Genomic DNA, 16,955 nt, shown 5'->3' on the forward strand with positions numbered 1-16,955 from the left:
CAACAAAAACTGTGGATTTCTGTTTGGCAAGTCAGAAAGAGTAGATTGGTCATGCTCCTCAGTAATATTTGTGTCTGTAGATGTTCTGTGAGGCATTGTGAACATTTTTTAAAATAAATCATGAGTATACATAACAGATCTACTATCCTAGATTCAGTTGTAGAGGCAGGTATGTGCAGAGTTTTCCTTCTTGCTTTGGGGGAAAAAAAAGTCTCTACTGTATTGCTCCCATGATGTATTTTTAGTCACCGCAAAGAACCATTCATTAGTGGGTCTCAAAAGCCTTTCCCAGAGGGATGCTCCTGAGATTCGGAGTTGGAATAGAAATTGCAGAACTGGTGAGGACACACCCTGACTCTACCTCTGAAGTTCTCAGCACAGGAAATAACCTGTGATCGAGCCTGGACAGACAAAACCTGTCGTCCTTTCCAAAAATAACGGTGTCTGATCCACACATGGAGGAGTCCACTGAAGAAACCCCTCAGAGAGCTCCATCCCTCTCTGCTCTGGGAGGTTTTCCACAGGGCTGGGGGCAGCAATCTGGCCCTGTGTTTTCAATAGTGAAGTTATGTGGGGAATGTGTTAGGGGTTTCGTGTTTCAGTGTATGTTGTGGGTTGTGCAGCCATGAAGGGGTAGAACCAAGGCCGCTATTGATCCTAACTATACTTTTCTAGACTTTGCTGTGTTTTAGCTTTTCTTTAAATGAAAGTGTTGTTTATACATATGCTGTAGTTTAAGGGAGCTCACCAAGTAATTTTTTTATCCTGATTTATTTCCTTTATGGTATGGCAACAAAGAGAGCGCTAGTACAAGGTATTTCAGAATACGGTGACCTGACGGATATCCCAAAACGGGAGGACGAGAGAGGACGAAGCCTTTTGGAGAGACATAAAACAGGCGTGCTCACACGTGCGCGTTATTTACCAGCACAAGTGGGCATCAGTCAGAGCCTGAGCGATTCGCTGTCCCGCAGCCTTTCAACTCCCTCCCTCCGTCCGCGACCGTCGCCCAGTCCCGAGTGACCCTCCGGGGACACAGCTCTCCCGCCGGGACAGTGCCCGCGCGGGGAGGGCGGTGGGCTCGGGCCGAGCGGCGGCGCGTCCCTGCGCCTCGGTCCCTCGCTCCGCCGCTCAGCGAGGATGCCCCGGGAGGGCGGAGGTGGTGCCGGGGCTGGGCGTGGGGCGGTAGCGCCGCGGAGAGGGAGCTAATGGGAGAGGGTGGGGAGAGCCGCCGGGATCTCCGTCTCCGCGCTGCCGCCCGCCTCTCCCGGCGCAGCCCCGCTCCTCCGCCCGCCCCTCGCCGCCGCCCGCCGGGAGCGGCTCCAGCGGCGCCGGGGCCAGGCCGGGGTCGCGGCGCCGAAAGTTTCGCGGTGCCCGACCGCGCCATGGGCTTCGACCCGTCGCGGTTCGCGGGGCCGGTGGCGGCGGAGCTGCAGTGCGGGCTGTGCGGGCGGGTGCTGGAGGAGCCGCTGTCCACTCCGTGCGGGCACGTCTTCTGCGCCGGCTGCCTGCTGCCCTGGGCGGCGCGGCGCCGCCGCTGCCCGCTGCGCTGCCGGCCGCTGGCGGCCGCCGAGCTGCGCCCCGTCCTGCCCCTCCGCAGCCTCGTCCAGAAGCTGGAAGTCAAGTGCGACTACAGCCCGCGGGGCTGCGGTCGCACCGTGCGGCTGCGGGAGCTGCCCGCCCACCTCGCGGCGTGCCGCTACGGGCCACCCGGCCCCGCCGAGCCGCAGCCCCCGGCCGGGCACCCCTCCGGCCGCTCGCCGGGGCAGCCGCGGGCGGGCGGCGGGCACCGGTGCCTGCGGGCGCTGCGGGGCGGCGGCGCCCCGGAGCCGGGTCAGGAGCTGAAGAGGGAGGCCCTGCGCTGGAGCAGGAGGGAGAAGTCGCTGCTGGCGCAGCTGTCAGCGCTGCAGAGCGAGGTGCAGCTGACGGCGCGGCGGTACCAGGCGAAGTTCGGCCAGTACATGAGCCACATCAGCAGCATCGCCCGGGACCTGGCGGGCGGCCAGCCCGGCAAGGTGAGTGCGGCGGCGGGGCAGCGCGCCCCGGTCCGCGTCCCTCCGAGCCCTTCCAGCTGTGCTCTCCTCCAGCCTGCTTTTCCCGTGCCCGACTAGTGAACCACCGGCCGAGTGACGGGGCGGGCTGTGCTCTCGGGGCCGGCAGTCACCACCACAGCAGTTCGGGACCCAGCCCGATCCCGCTGTCCATCCCCCGGACGATGCGAGCCGCCCCTGCCCGTCCCTCGCCTCTTTCTGGGAGATACAGCCGCCGGACTCTGTTGCCAGATGAAGAGTTTTATCTTTGCTGATTTTTTGTAACACCTCCACTGGAGACACGCTCCTTGCCTGTCCCTCTTCAGGCGCCCTTCGATAGCCGAACCCCCCTGCTGCGGTGAGCCCGGCAGTGCTTGGCAGAGGCTGCGACCGAGCGCTTGCTCGGCGGGCGAGGATGGGGAAGGGGCGGGAAGGGAGATGGCTTCGCTGCTAGGCTGGCAGCTGGCAAACGGGTCCTGGCCCTTCCGATCAGGGTGTCCGCATCAGACCGCTCCGCCTCGCAGGGACCCAGCTGCTCTTGCCGCTGATTTTGCTCCAGCTGGTACGGGTGGCAGCTCAGGGGCATGGAGCTGGCTTTTAACTTTTATTTGAGCAGCTGAGAAGCTGTCTTAAATAACTTGAGTGTAAAATTATTGTCGACTTTGGAAACGATGGCGAAAGGACGGCAACGCTTTGGTAGAACGGTATGACAGCTACCACCGTTGATAAGCGGAGGCCAGAGCAGTGCTCTGCTCTCCCCTCAAATCTGAGGGCATTGCCCAGAGACTGACAGGCTCCTTAGGCAAAACAAGCCATGCGAGAATTGCCGTGAGCTGGCTTCACTTGCTGTGATGGAACTGGTTGGTTTTTGATTCCTGCCTGGAAACTCACTGTACGGGCTCAGGCATTGCTGATTGCAGCCATAGTGAGAAGTGTGTTAATGCAAAGAATTCTTCTTTCTACCTAAATCTACGTAGGCTCTTGGGAAGCAAAATCCCAGGTGGAAAAGGTCTGAGCAGTGAAACTCACACCCGAGAAACGATGTAGTGTGCTGGGCATATGCCTGTTGCATGGAAAATGGGACATTGTTCACAGGACACCAGAATGCCTCAGAATACAGGTCTCACAGGTCTTCTTGGCATTGAGTAACTCTGTTTGAAAACATGAGTAATTTTTTTTTTCAATAAGTTTCCTCTGGTTAGCTAGTCCGTGAGGTTTAGATTGCTGCACCTGAGAGGTGTGCTCACACAGTTGCTTCATCTCTTAGCAGATGAGATAAGGTCATGTGGAGTGGGACAGCGGTGACTGGTAGAGTGGGGTGTGCGAGGGGAGCGGCGGCTGAAGTGGGGAGGAGAGGTGCCGGACTGCCGGCGGGGAGCGGGCCGAGGAGCGGGGCGGGCGGAGCGCCGCTCCCAGCGCCGCCGGCAGGGGTCGCTGTGGGCGCTGCCGCCCGGGCATCGCCGCTCGGAGCGGGAGAAGGAATAGAAAGGAGCTGCGGAGGAAAACTCTCCGTACAAGAAAAATAGACGCAATTGAATTCAAATCTACCGTTCTGGCATGAAACACGTCACTGACACAGTTAATGAAATGTGGGCTTCAGCGTAAAATAAGGTGACTTGCAGCGCTAAAGCCTCCAATTTTTAATTTTTAAAAAATTTTAAGTATTCACCTGGTCCACTGAAGGAAAATATTTCTCTTTTCTCATTTTTAACTTTTACTCCGTTTATGCTTCTCAGTGTCTGCTTTATATTTTAAGCCTTTTTTCAGAATACAAGCCATATTTTTACAGCTGTTTTGGGTTCTTTCTTTTTGGAGAGAAAAGGTTTGGGATAAAGAACTGTTTTTCAGTTTCCCTGTGTTCTCTGAAAGTTCCTTTAAAATGTGTACTGGTAGGACTTTGGGGCTGAAAATTATAATGTTGTGCATTTTAATCTGTATGTTTAATGTTTGAAATGTAAACACGTATAGGGATTTTATGTTTATACAGACTTCCAGACCTCTGGAACTCTTAACTTTTTTCAGTGGTGCCAAGCATTCCTCACACCTCAAATCTGTCCTTTTTTCTGTTCAGCTGAAGATAATTAGGGATAATCAGGTGTTACCTGCTAACTTTTCAGTGAATCATGACTTTTCCTTTGTTTTTTTTTCCAGTGCCAAGTCTTTTCAGCTTAATTTTCCTACGAGCCTTATCTTATATATTCTGCAGCTAAAAATCTTCTGTGCAATAAGTTTTCATTTGGTAACTTCTTGAGACTGTGTTCTTTAACAGTGTTTAATCTCTTGTTTCTTAGGGAGGAGCACGCAAACCATTAGTGATCATGCTACACCGAGAAAATGACACTTTGGGATTCAATATCATAGGAGGACGACCCAATCAGGTAATGCAAAAAGTAACTGTAGGTGACTTTACTGGATACACTGTTAATTAAGAGTAACTTTTGATGACAGTAGATATGGAATCTATTCTTCAGATACAACTGTTTATCATCAGGTATACCTGGAGTCATTGTTTGGAGGATGTTACCTCATGAGAATTGCATTATTCTCATTTTTGGAAGGATGATCATAGTGTTTTTGCTTTAAAACTTTAGGCCGGTTTGCCCTCAGTTCCCATGTGAATAATATGTATTCATGCAAACTGCTCAATGGAAATCTCTGCACTACTTGTAAAAGTCATTGTTGCAGGATTAAGCCTTTGGAATTTTGTGAAACAGCTTGCCTTATTTTTTTTTTTTAATTTACAGGAGAAAAGAAAATTTTCTTCTGTAGCACAGACAGTTTAAGCACATGTCCTGTTCTCACATGCCTACTTTCAATTTTTCTTTATGAACTGAAACAGTTTTCACCAATGCTGTATCTTAATCTCATCAGTCTAGTTTTAGAAAGTTCATTGCAAACCATAGAATATGCATAAAGATCACTAGCCCCTACTTAGAATATACAGATGAATATGCTTGCTTTTTTTTTTTTTTTACTTCATCTTTCCAAAAGCATTAATCAGGACTGCCATTGCATATGAAGGGCAAAGAAACCTGTTAAACTGGAAAATTAATAGTTGATTAAAAAGGGTTGGAAATAATTATATACTGATCAGGTTCTTGTTAAGGGGAGAATTGTAGCCTCCTAGTGTTGTTGAGGAGGGGAGTAGGACCCTGTGTATTAGTTTGGCAATCTCCTGCTCTAAAGCTATATTTAGTGGTGCCAAAGAGTCTGTTCCCGTCAGTCCACTGTCTGTGCTGCAGTTACTGTTCCCTGTGGGTAAATATCAAGACCAGCAGTTATCAGATGTTGGGGCTGTAAATCCAAAGCAAGAGTTTCTTAGATTTTTCTGGTGTAAGGATGAGACCACAGATGGCTACAAGTTAAAACACACATGTCATGATTATGTTCCTATTTGAGTACAGCAGTAACAAAATTCAGACAAACTTTATTTTGGTTGCATTGTGATGTCTCTTATTTATATCTGTAGAGCTGCAGAGAAAAAGGAGCATGTGTTCAGTTTTCTTGGGATGGCAACTGAGCTTCTTTAAAGGACTTAGATGCTGGCAGTGCATACTGCAACAGTGATATGTATCACAAACTGTCAGACTTTCTGACTTAATATTTTGTAATTTTAGGGAGTAAATGATAAATATATGAAGGTCTGTAGCACTGTGTGTTGAGAACACTGCCAAATGGAGAAAGGGAAATTCATTTCTATTAATACTCATATTTGGAGACAAATTGGTGAGTTTGTGAGGCAGGGATGGGTCTCAGGTGGTTTTGAGTCTTTGAAGTTCAATTTGGAAATTCCTTTGTGCTTTATTCTTATTTTGACCAGCGTGACTACCACAGGCATTTGATGGGCACTTCCCAGGTATCAGTGTGAGACTCACTTTTCTCTGGAGCTGAGGAGAGAACAGGAAAGAATGCTTGAGTTGACTCAAATAGTGAAAACACAATTTATTCACTCTTTAAGCTGGAAAGCCTAAATAGTGGAACAGGAGTTGCTAAAAAGACAAAAAGAGTTCCTGAAGGTGCTCTCTACATTCAGGCTGTCCGGGGGAAAAGTGCCCTTGTTTGAAACATTGGCTCTTGCAAGCAGGAGAGCAGAAGAGTGATGTCTCTATATTAGTCATGTGCTTGGGGATGTGTTCTTCATCACATTATTTGTGATTTACAAGTGCAATGCAGCTATTTTCCATTGGCAAGCAGGTGACTCTTGGTGACTTGGGTAGTGCACACGCATACTTTGTTGGCTGGGCTTATTTTCAGTCCATATTAGGCATCCCCACTGTTTGCCTTCTACCTGAAGGAAAGGAACAATTCATCATAGGATCATCTTTTATTTTGTCAGAAAGGAGCTTGCCTGTCATAAGTGTGTTTGTGAGAGGTGATTCATTATTCTGAGGGAGCAAGGCTGTACTGATGAGCCCCAGCTCTGTCTGGCTGGGAGGACTGCTTTCCCTGAGGACACCACATCAAAGCCAGGCTGGAGGGAGGTGTGCTGCAGGCACAGCTGCTGCACAGCCCCTGGGCTGGGTGACAGTGCTGGAGCTCAGTGTGCCTTGTGTTATGTTTTCCTGTCAGGAATGGTGGGGACCACATGCAACTGATGGGGACCACAGGCCAGACTGAAATACCCATTTTTAAAACAGGTCATAGATCGCTTTTGAAAAAGCCAATGAAATTTCCGATGGAAAGAATTACAGTTTTATGTGGGTGAAGGTGCTATAATCTAGGTTTTGTTTTCTCAGGTTAAAACCAAACCATGTTCCTCTGGTATTTTCACTAATGACCATTATGTTTCTTTAATCAGAGTTTCATTTCTCTCTACTTAGATGGGAAGTCAGTGGAAATCTATTTGTTTATATTTTCAAAATATTGCTAGAACTGTTACTGTGTTTCCCTTTTCCTTCTTTCCTGACATCTGTGAAAAAAGGGGAAAAAAAAGGAATTTATGAAAACATAGTCTGACTAATATTTTGCTGAACAAATATTTATTGACCTTAAGTCTGCCTGGGTCAAGTCTCCATAGGAATGTTGCCACATTGTGTAAAGTATGTATTACATTTGTCTTCACAGTTTTCTTAATAGAAAAAGTTATAAAGCATTTTCCCCAGGAGTGTATAGGACCTAGACTAGAAACCTGTGCACATATGAACTGTGCTGTTGGTCAGGGATTCACCAGTCACAGAAGGAAAATATAAGAAGCATCATATAAACTGCAATCCAAAGCATAAATCAGCTGGAAAAAGATTCCTTCAGTTATTGCTAGCTAGGTTATTATTTGTACGAACACTTAAAACCCTGTCAGTAGGCAGTGTCTGCTTGACATTAGTTCTTTATTAATAATTATTTAAAACTACTTTTAATTATCATGTGATGAAATAAAGTAATTGCAGCATGTACAACAACATCAGTTATATCGTTGCAGCTGTGGTAGATAACTTGTCTGTTTTAAATTTGACCTTATGTGAGTTGTACTTAGTGTTGCATAGAGATCAGCTGGAGCTGGATTCTCTTTTTGTCCACAGCTCGTCTGTATGGATTTCATAGTTGAGCAAGTTTTCAATCTCCCATGTGAATAGGATTTATGAGGTTAACCAGTTCCAACCAAATCCTCTCACTGTTATGTGCCAGCCAACTAATGTCATTTTGTTCCTTGGAGCTTTATTTTCAAATGCAGTAAGGCAGTTTGCAAGCAGCAGTACTGCAGGAGCCCTTTTCCCTCTGAGAGAAACACTAGTGCATCCATTTTTGTGAGTGTCTTCCCCCGTGCATTTATGTGCTGGTCACTGGCTGCTGGGAAGCCTGAAGTCTTTGCTCTGAGTGTTTTAGCTGGGATCGGATTACTGTTGCACACTGTGTCTCATTTAGACTAAAATAACCGGAAGTAAATGGATAATCTTATAAAAATTGCTGGAATAGTTCATTAATTCTGTCCTTTTGATTAATAGCTACTTTGTGTTAAGCGAGTTAAAAAAATCTCAAGGAGCTTAATTCTTAATTCAAGGAGCTAAAAAAATGAGCTGCATATTTCAGGTGGATTTACATTTTTCATTGCTGATGATTTTAGTACTATCTCAATTTTTGTACTAATGTGGCCCTTTTTTGCAATTTCCTTGTTGCCTGGTACAGAACAATCAGGAGGAATCTGCTGAGGGAATTTATGTGTCAAAGATTTTGGAAAATGGACCTGCAGACAAAGCAGAAGGCCTGCAAATTCATGACAAGATTATTGAGGTAAGAAAGAACCCACACCAATGGATTAGTCTGTCATATTATCAGATTAATAAAGGATTTGAAGGTTTTTTCACCCTAAGTAGGTTGTAATTTTCCTCTTTTGCTGTGTCTGAACATGATTCTTGTACACTGAACTGCTTGAACATTTCTTAGAATTAAAGACACAAGATGGATTTTTCCAACAAGTAATAAATTTGTTGGTATTGGGATTAAGCTGATCTAGGTGAATCAAAGGTGTCAACACTTTAATAGCAAGCAGTAGAAGCATTTTGTGTTTCTTTTCATTAAGTAGAGAAAGAAGACAAATGACTGAAAATTGACGTCCTGTGTAGGGACATTACTTTCATGACTCGGGGACAAGGCAGAGAAGATGGCTTGCTAAGCACCCCTGTTAAAGCTCTTGAGCAATTAGAGGAAGCACTTCCTGCTGTATGATAAGAAGCAGATCATCTCTTGTTCTCACCTGGATCACTACAGCACTTTCATGTAATATGCTAGCATAGAATTTTCAGTTTGCTCCTGCATTGCATGCAGTTTTTCTCATAAAATTATATAAATAATAACAGAAATCAGTAAGTCAGTTGGAAGAATAGGTTGATGTCCAGCCTGCATGTGTACCTGTAATTAGCCCTGTAGGAAATCTCAGAGGAGCAGTTTCCAAGGGTGACTGAATAGGCTCCTTAGGGTGCTGCCAGGATGGCATTTCCCATCCCAGCTCTGACACAACTCCCTGTGACAGCAGGTACTGCTGGCTGCTGGGTTTCTTTAGGCCACATCACTCCAGATTTGCAAGTTCAGGGGAGGCTTAGAAGCATGGTGTGAACTGTCCAGTGGGATGGGTGTTTCAACAAAGACACCTGAAATAATGTAATGGAAGACAAATGCAGAATTCTGCTGCTGGTTTCTTGTGTTATATACCTGCTAAGGACTAAAAGCATAAGCTAAGAGTGTTTGAATGCTGGCATTGCTTTTAATGTTGGGAGCCTAGAGCAGTGTGTGAAATCAAATGAATATATTTTCTTGGAAGAATAAAGCTTTTGCTCTTAGCTGGCAGATACATGCATCTCTAGGAGACACCAAGTGGGCTGTGCAGAACTGAACTTGCAAGATATCGATTTCCCTGAGGTATACAAAAGCTTTTAGATCCAATTTTTTTTCTTTTTTGGAACAGCAGCCTTATGCTGTAAATGTCTATTTTCTTCTGACATTACTATTTCACTTACCACATTGTGTTTTGGGTGCTTTTTTTACAGACTGACCAGCTATGTAGTTTCATGCATTTGCTTAACACTTCCTGCTTTTATTTAATGTGCTTTTATAGTGTCTTGTTTTTTTAAGACAAAATGAAGTTGTTTTGGAAGAAGGAAGAATAAAGTCACAAACCAGCATTTATTATATGTAGTCAAATCTCAAAACGTCACCATAATTGATGCTTGATTTTTACTTGTTGAAAATTTCTGGCTGCATAAAATCATACTGAAGCAGATTTCAGTTCTGTTGGACCTATGTTACAGATCCAATGTAGCATAAGTATTCATACAGCTCTGAATGGAGCACCATATTAGTATGCAAAAGCTTTGTATATAACTTTTGTATTCAGTCAAGCCTTTAAAAATATTTTGGGTTAGGCCAAAATTTCTAGTATATGTTTCAGTGTTTCAAAATTTATTAGACCAAAATAAAAAGAGGAGGAGAAAAGAGGTAATTATTCCTCCAAGCTAGATAGATACAGGAAACAGCTGGAGTCAGAACATTGAATTTTGCATTGCCCATGCATAGCTATCAATGTCTTCTTGCACTGGGATGCCCTGCCAGCTCTGATGTGGTTTGTTGGGAAAGATCATTCTGAAAACTTTTGCTGTGAGGAAATAAGCAGGGTGGTGTAACTATTTCAAAAATGTTGGCAGGTATATGGAATATGAGTTTTGGTGAGAAGTTGATACAAAGTGGGACTTATTGTTTGCTTTTCCCTTTTTTGGTGATCTGATATAATGGGTGATATTTTTTGGGGCCATTCTTCAATAATCAAGAGCAGAAGGAACTGATGTTATTTGAAGAGCCTTTGATAACCTAAGTCATTTGTTTGGCACTGGGATGCCCAGGGTGCTTCTAGCAATGTGTATCTAAAGGGATAACAGACAGAACCATCCCCTTAAATCAGTAAATCTGTTCTCAAGGCATATTGCTAAATAAAGAAGGTAATTTGTTTCAGTGGTTTATCACATGTTTAACAAAAATTAACTGCACATGGTTGATTGTGGTGAGTTACACACATTTCAGATGACCATCTCGTGGGCAACCTAGTGCAGCAAATGGATTTCACAGTCCTGTGGCACTGGCAGATGGAATTGAGAGCCAAGGCTGGTAGAAATAAGTAGTGTTGCCTTTTATTTATATATATATATATCATTATCTATGCAGCAACATTGCCAAATAATTAAGGTATTTGAAGGAATGCCAAGAGAAGGAATCAGATTTCTTCCTTGAGGTGTATTTTAAGAGTAAAAGTGCCACACAAATGACTGGAGTTGCTGGAAGTTTTTGAGATCCATATGCCCAGGCCATAGATCCTCTGACACTTTTATTTGAAGAAGGTTGTTGTTTACTTGGGCTTTATCCTCAGGGGAGCATATTTTGTGCATGAGGACCTGAAAGCTGAAACAGATGCCTGTGTGCTGGCAGTGTGGTGGGGCTTGAGATTTGACAGGGGGACAGCCCCAGATCCCCTGTGCCAAGGGGCTGCATGAGGGAGGGTCACAGGACCCTTGCTGGTTGTTTTCACTGTTCTGCTGAAGAACAGGTTTCAGGCACAGCATTACCCTCTTTATTAAAGGTTAACCCCTCTGTAAAAAAATTACTTGTTTATGGGACAGTGACATGCACAAGTGACACGTTGGTGTGTATATATATATATATATATATATATATATATTTCAAGGAATCCTATTATAAGCCCCAAATAATCATTATTTATTCATCAAGAATAAATCCTTATGAACTACTTCTATGTAGCAGGTTCCTGCAGATGTCATGGGCTTCTGATGCTTTCAGAAGTTTATATCCAAAAATCTAGCTCCCTAAAATTGACACTGCATCATGTTTTCAAGGACTGCAACTGTTCACATTCTGTAAAATGCCTCTTATAAAACTAGATGCAGCACTGATATCTGTGACTCCCAACGTGAAACCCTTGGATATGAGCACTAGTATAAAGCCACCTGAGCTCTAACTTTTGGATCTCTGCCTTCTTCCTTTCCACCCTGCCTCTGAATCCTGTCAAGAGGGGACAAGCAGCAAGCAGTGCACAGGGCTGTTTTTCAGTCTGTGCCAGTTCAAAAAATTCTCTTTCCTTCTAGGAGAAAATTATATTATTAAAGTATGTTTAGAATGGTTCTCATTTGTATAGTTCAGCATAATTTTACCTCCCCTTTACTGCATGCTAATCATTCCTACTGAGTAAATTCATTGCTCATCTCTGTCCATGCTTGATTACCTCCTCAAGTCAAACAGCTATGACCCTTAGCAATGTTACTGATACACACAAGTGTTTCACCTGCTGCTTTTTTTATCTGTACTTGTAGTTCTGAGCAGTTAATGCTGAAAGCAGCTCTTTCCATATGGAGGAAAACTTGTACCTCAATTTGCAGACAGCTCAGCTTCACATAAATATGGCACCACATTGGTCAGATCTCCAAGCACAATACTTAATGCCTAGTTACCAAGCTAGTCAGAACTAGTTCTTTGAGTTTTGGGGTTTTTTTTGTTTGTATGATATTAATTTTACAGATATTTGTATGTGGTGTCCTCTGTTTTTAAGCCCAGCTTTAGAATAAAAAAACAGCACTGTGATTGTTTTTCTCACATAGCCTTCCATTCTGTAAGTCACAGTGTCTTGCAGAATACTCTTTAATCACTTCAAAGCTGTACAGAAACAGGTTGTTCTGACCAGGACAGAATTTTCAATCCAGACAGAATTTCTGATGATTTTGGTTTTTTTTTTTCCTTAAAAAGAATATTTTTTTCATTAATTTGAGGAAAAGGAGCAATTAGCATTAACAATTAAACATTAGCAATTAAAATTAACATTGGTCCTTTTTATTTAACATTGTTCCTTGTTAATTAACATTGCCAAAGTAGGTTTGCCATCGAACAAAACAGCAATGAAAAACTTTGTATGCAAGTAAAAAGGGCTAGGTTGAAGTCCAAAATATTCATATGTGGAACTGTAAGCACATCATCAGCTGAAAGACTCAAGTGTTTTTCTGTTCCTTGCACTGCAAGGAAAAGACTTCTTTAACTCTCAAGTGAAATGAGAATATTGGTCCTTCTGCATTTTAGTCATTTGATCCTCGTGAATTAAGCAGGCATGATGAAGAAGAAGGGAAAGGAAAGCATTTTTAGTCTTTAAGTCTGAAAAATAAGATAGATGCATTTATATATGATGACTGTGTATTTTGTTCATGCAGCCTGAGCTCCATAAGTGGATGATAAATAAGGCTTCATCCTGTATTCCATGTTTCCCTTTGTTCTTTCCAGTTTTTTGGAGAGCATTCACACAATGGCTTTGAAGCACATGTCAGCAAAGCCAGTTTCAATAAAGATGAAGTCTTAAGGCTTATCCTGGCAGAAGTAACTTACATCTGCTAGTGCCTACACAGAGACTTTTTTTAACTATTGCCAGACTGCTGACTGTGCTGTGTGTCAGTCTTGTGATGTTTTATCTTCTGCATGTTTCTGTCATTACACTCACTATGTTGCTCAAGCAAAATCTTTGATACTAGTCATGTTTATTTGGCTAAGAATCTCCAGTGTCAGATTATGTCTGTAGAAGTAGTGAGTCTTAAAATGTCTTGCTGGGATCAGAGCCAGAAGATTGGGATGACTTTGAAACAAAGCTGCACAAGATGTGGCCAGTAAAATCTGTGTGGTAGCTAAGAAAACTTAATATAATAATTAATTTTAGTGGTGCAGCTTTCAGTGCATCAAAGTATGTCTTAGCTATATTAATTTCTACTAAATCTGTAACAAATTCAAACTATTATGTTGCAGGTAACCAGATTTGGCACCTGCAATCATTGGATAACTCCTAATTAGTGTGAAAGATCCCTGGCATAATAAATTAGTGAAACCACAGGCTTAGAAATGTCTGTAGAATCTTTTCACCTCTCCCTCACCTGCTGAGATACAGGTTTTTGGACACCTGTAATCTTTGATCTGTCTGAGTAAATTTTTTAAGTCGGGTGTGACCTGGTCTGTATAACTTCAGCTGAATTGGAGCTTCTGCCCCCACTGGCTTTTTACTTAGCAGAAAGCCTTAGAATGCTTCTCCAAGAAGCAAGAGGTCCTGGTTGTGGCCTCTGCCTGAAAAGGATTGAATTCACTTCTCCAGGTAACTGCCCTTATTACTAAGGCAGAGGCTCTCCTGTGTTAGACCAGCAGCCACCCATCCTCCTCAAACAGAGCTTGGTGCCAGCAGGTGCTTAGAGAGTCAGAATTATCCCGTGGTAATCTGGTGTGAAATAGACACTAGTTCCAGGGAGCTGTATCTCAAATACTGGTCCTGCCCTTTTCCAGGTAAGTGCTTGTGACAATACACAAGAATGTCCCTCTTTCTTCCACAGTCTTTTGTCTTACATGACACTTTGTTTAATGATACTTGCATCTCTAACTTCACAGCGTCTTGACTTTGGGAGGGGAGATAGCAAATTCTGTTAACCAGGAAATCCTCTTTTTCAAATGTGAAAGATGGGGTTCCCTAACTGAATAAATACCAACACTTAGGGTTTTCCTCCTGTGTATTTTAACCCAAGTTGCAAGTGCTACCTGAAAGGTGGTTACTGCTGCTGGTTTCCACTATAAAAAGGCCATGAGGGCTGGATCTCTTCTAGGTGGTGAAACTTACTGTTCAAGGTACTGTCTGTTCTGAAGTTAACTGTGGTTATCCTAGAATGCCTGAATCTTGTAATTTGTTGCCTCAGTTCACAGATCAGTAGTCTACATTTGACTGGATTTCTACAGGTCTTTAGAGATGCCTGCATTCCTCTCCATTCACTGAACTAAAATGCAAATATTGTGTTTAGAGGAACAGGTGATACTCCTTCCAAAAAAACACTTAAAATTCTAGAAATTCACTGTCTATGTTTTAAAAAGAAAAATGAGACCTTTATTTTCCTGTGACCTAAAGCACCTTGGAGTTTTTTTTTGGTGAAGTATATTAGTCTTACTAAGACTTCACAAAATGCTTTCTGTCCTAAAGAACAGGAAGAAATAAAACAAAATTATATTTAAGAAGTGGCGAAATTTGTGTAATAGAGTAAATAGTGAATGGCAAGATTTTATGGAAGAAATTCATTATTTGATCTCTTAGCTGACTGAATGAAGCCTTACATCCATAAACAGGGAAAATATTATTTGATGCTTTTTTGATATTTGTGTAGCACAGTATAATGTAAAAATTCTAAAATGCATTGTTTTTAAGAGGTGGAGAATTTGGAGAATGGAGAATTTGCTGTGGATGCAGCTTTAGAGGGGCCCAAGCCTGTAGGAGGGTTTTCCATCTGTATTTGCTTGTTCTTGTATTCACAGTGAAACCAGGCACATGTGCAAGTATAATGCTGCGTTGTTTTTGTGAAAATATGTATGCTCACTGTGCTTTTATCTAAATAATGAGGGAAATGCCAAACATAGTTGGAATATGACCATCGGATGAACTCCCCAACTAGTTTATTTGCAGAGTTGGTATATTTGACAGATAAGGCAGTGTCGTCCTTTTCAGTAAGTCTCTTTAGATTGTGGGTCATGGATCTTGGTCAGCGAGGTGCTCCCAGTGAGCAAAGAAAATTGATGCTGTGGTAGCTGGAATGGCATGAGGCAGATGGGGCAGAAGTTACAGTGTGAGAGTATTTCTGAAATGTGACCCAGCATGAAAGAAGTCAAGAGAGTATGTGAAGTGGAAGTGGTGAAAATCATCTTCCACTCAACCTCAAGTTTCCACAGAAGTACTTTCTAGTGCTTGCTCATAAATAGGAAGTGTGGAAGAAATGGAGGGCATGTAGGAATAGGGGCCACTGAATTGTCAAATTAGGTCATCTGTGCAGAGCTATGATAACTGTGCTGGGTCTGCAGAGTTAGGCAGTTGCTGAATTGGCGACTCAGAAATGTTGTTAGGTAGGAAGGATTTTGGTTAACCTGTGGAAGAACTGTGTAATGTAAGAACCTGCAAGATCCCATAAATGGTGCTGCTACCATGGGCCACAGATCCCTCGGCATCATGTGAAGGCCTGGTCACACCCATCTCCTTCAGAAAGTGTCTGATCTCACCCCTGAGGTGTAATGTGTCAGAAATTTGGCAAGTTGAAGCTTAGCGTCTTCCTAGATGCCCTGTTTGATCTTGACTTTGCTGCATGTCATCTTTCTCTTCCTTTCCATGAGTATTTTTGGGCTTTTTTTAAAGCTTTAAGGTAAGCCTTGCAAAACAGCAAGAGTTAAGCATCCTTCCATCTTGCCCAGCAGCCAGAGCAATGCAGTTTTATATGTAGCTGAGGTAGTAAGTTTAGAGGAAATTTTTGTTCGTGTGAGGTGTTTCTTAGACACTTTCAGGAATGCATTAAACAACTTGTCTAACTGCTGTCAAATGCTGTTGCTTTCATCCTCTTCCCAGGAAGAGAAGGGCTTATGTAGGGGAGCGTTTTGTTTAGGAATTTTCCAAATAATTGCATACGCATATATTTACATGTCAGTGTCTATTTATGTTAAAGAAGACAAGATCATAGAAAAGTGTCTTTATTGCTGAAGGTGCAAGGCTTTGTGTGAAAACCCTTCTCTTGGATCTTTGCACTGGGAATGCTCTTGGGCAGCCCTGAAGAAAGTGCTTTCTCATCCATTGATAAGCCAAATCTCCATGACAACTGGGCTGTAAGTTGTGTAACATTGCCTTGGTCTTGGTCCAAGTCTGTCTTGGAGATGTGGTGAACTTGATGGTTGCTGTGGAGCTAGGTACCCTAACCTGGTGAACTATGGAAATCTGAGAGCAGGAAAGGCATTCTCCAATGACTTTCCTTAGCCTTGTCAATTACATAGAGAGCAGAAAAGGTCAGAAGCCTCAGGGAGGATTTTAGGATGTTTCAGGGAGATCTAACCCTTTGAGGCTCATGTGAATGGGAATAATTGATGGCAAGCCCAGCTATGGAAAGCTCTGATAAAGTCTGAGACCACGCTGAGTTTGCTGCTTAGAGCTGAAGGATGTGTGAGGAAGCCGTGTGTCTCTCACAGCACATGCTGCTGGCACCCAGAAGCTCTTGGCCTTTTCAGAAAGTGAAAAGAGCCTTCTTCTGCCTTTCATGAAGGTTTCTCTTTATTGTGGTTGAGACAACTTCACAGTTAGAGGAGTTGACAGCTTACATGTGTTGTGTGAATGCAGAATCTTCTTAAGTCACTGAACTGATTGTTGCAATCCCAAGGATATGTGCTCCAAGGGCTTTGATCTCTTCTTTTTCTTAATCAGCTAGTTATATTTTTAAGGAGTAGGTAATCACTGTTGTCTGTAATTGGAGGTTGAATGAAAAAAGCCTTTAGTGCTGAAATGCTCTAAATGAAGTAATTATTCAAGGCTTCACATAAAAAATTAATGATCCAGTTTTTAAGAGGCTGTGAAATACAGCGGTATGTCGAATGGGAGAATGCTCCTCCTTAGAACTTTTG

The 16,955-nt window shown here is 43.2% G+C and overlaps 1 protein-coding gene across 1 annotated transcript in view; it reads left to right on the forward strand.

Annotated features, from left to right (window-relative positions):
* Positions 1-1,385: 1,385 nt before the first annotated feature.
* Positions 1,386-16,955, forward strand: part of PDZRN4 (PDZ domain containing ring finger 4) — a gene marked incomplete at both ends in the record, with an annotated part of 228,475 nt that continues 212,905 nt past the window's right edge. The window contains 3 exons of the mRNA XM_084206842.1: positions 1,386-2,015; positions 4,322-4,408; positions 8,151-8,255. Of these exons, the coding sequence (XP_084062968.1) occupies positions 1,386-2,015; positions 4,322-4,408; positions 8,151-8,255 (822 nt within the window). The remainder of the gene's footprint in view (positions 2,016-4,321; positions 4,409-8,150; positions 8,256-16,955) is intronic.

Source organism: Fringilla coelebs (assembly GCF_963513975.1).
Source record: "Fringilla coelebs genome assembly, chromosome: 5".
In the NCBI taxonomy this organism is placed as follows: Eukaryota; Metazoa; Chordata; class Aves; order Passeriformes; family Fringillidae; genus Fringilla; species Fringilla coelebs.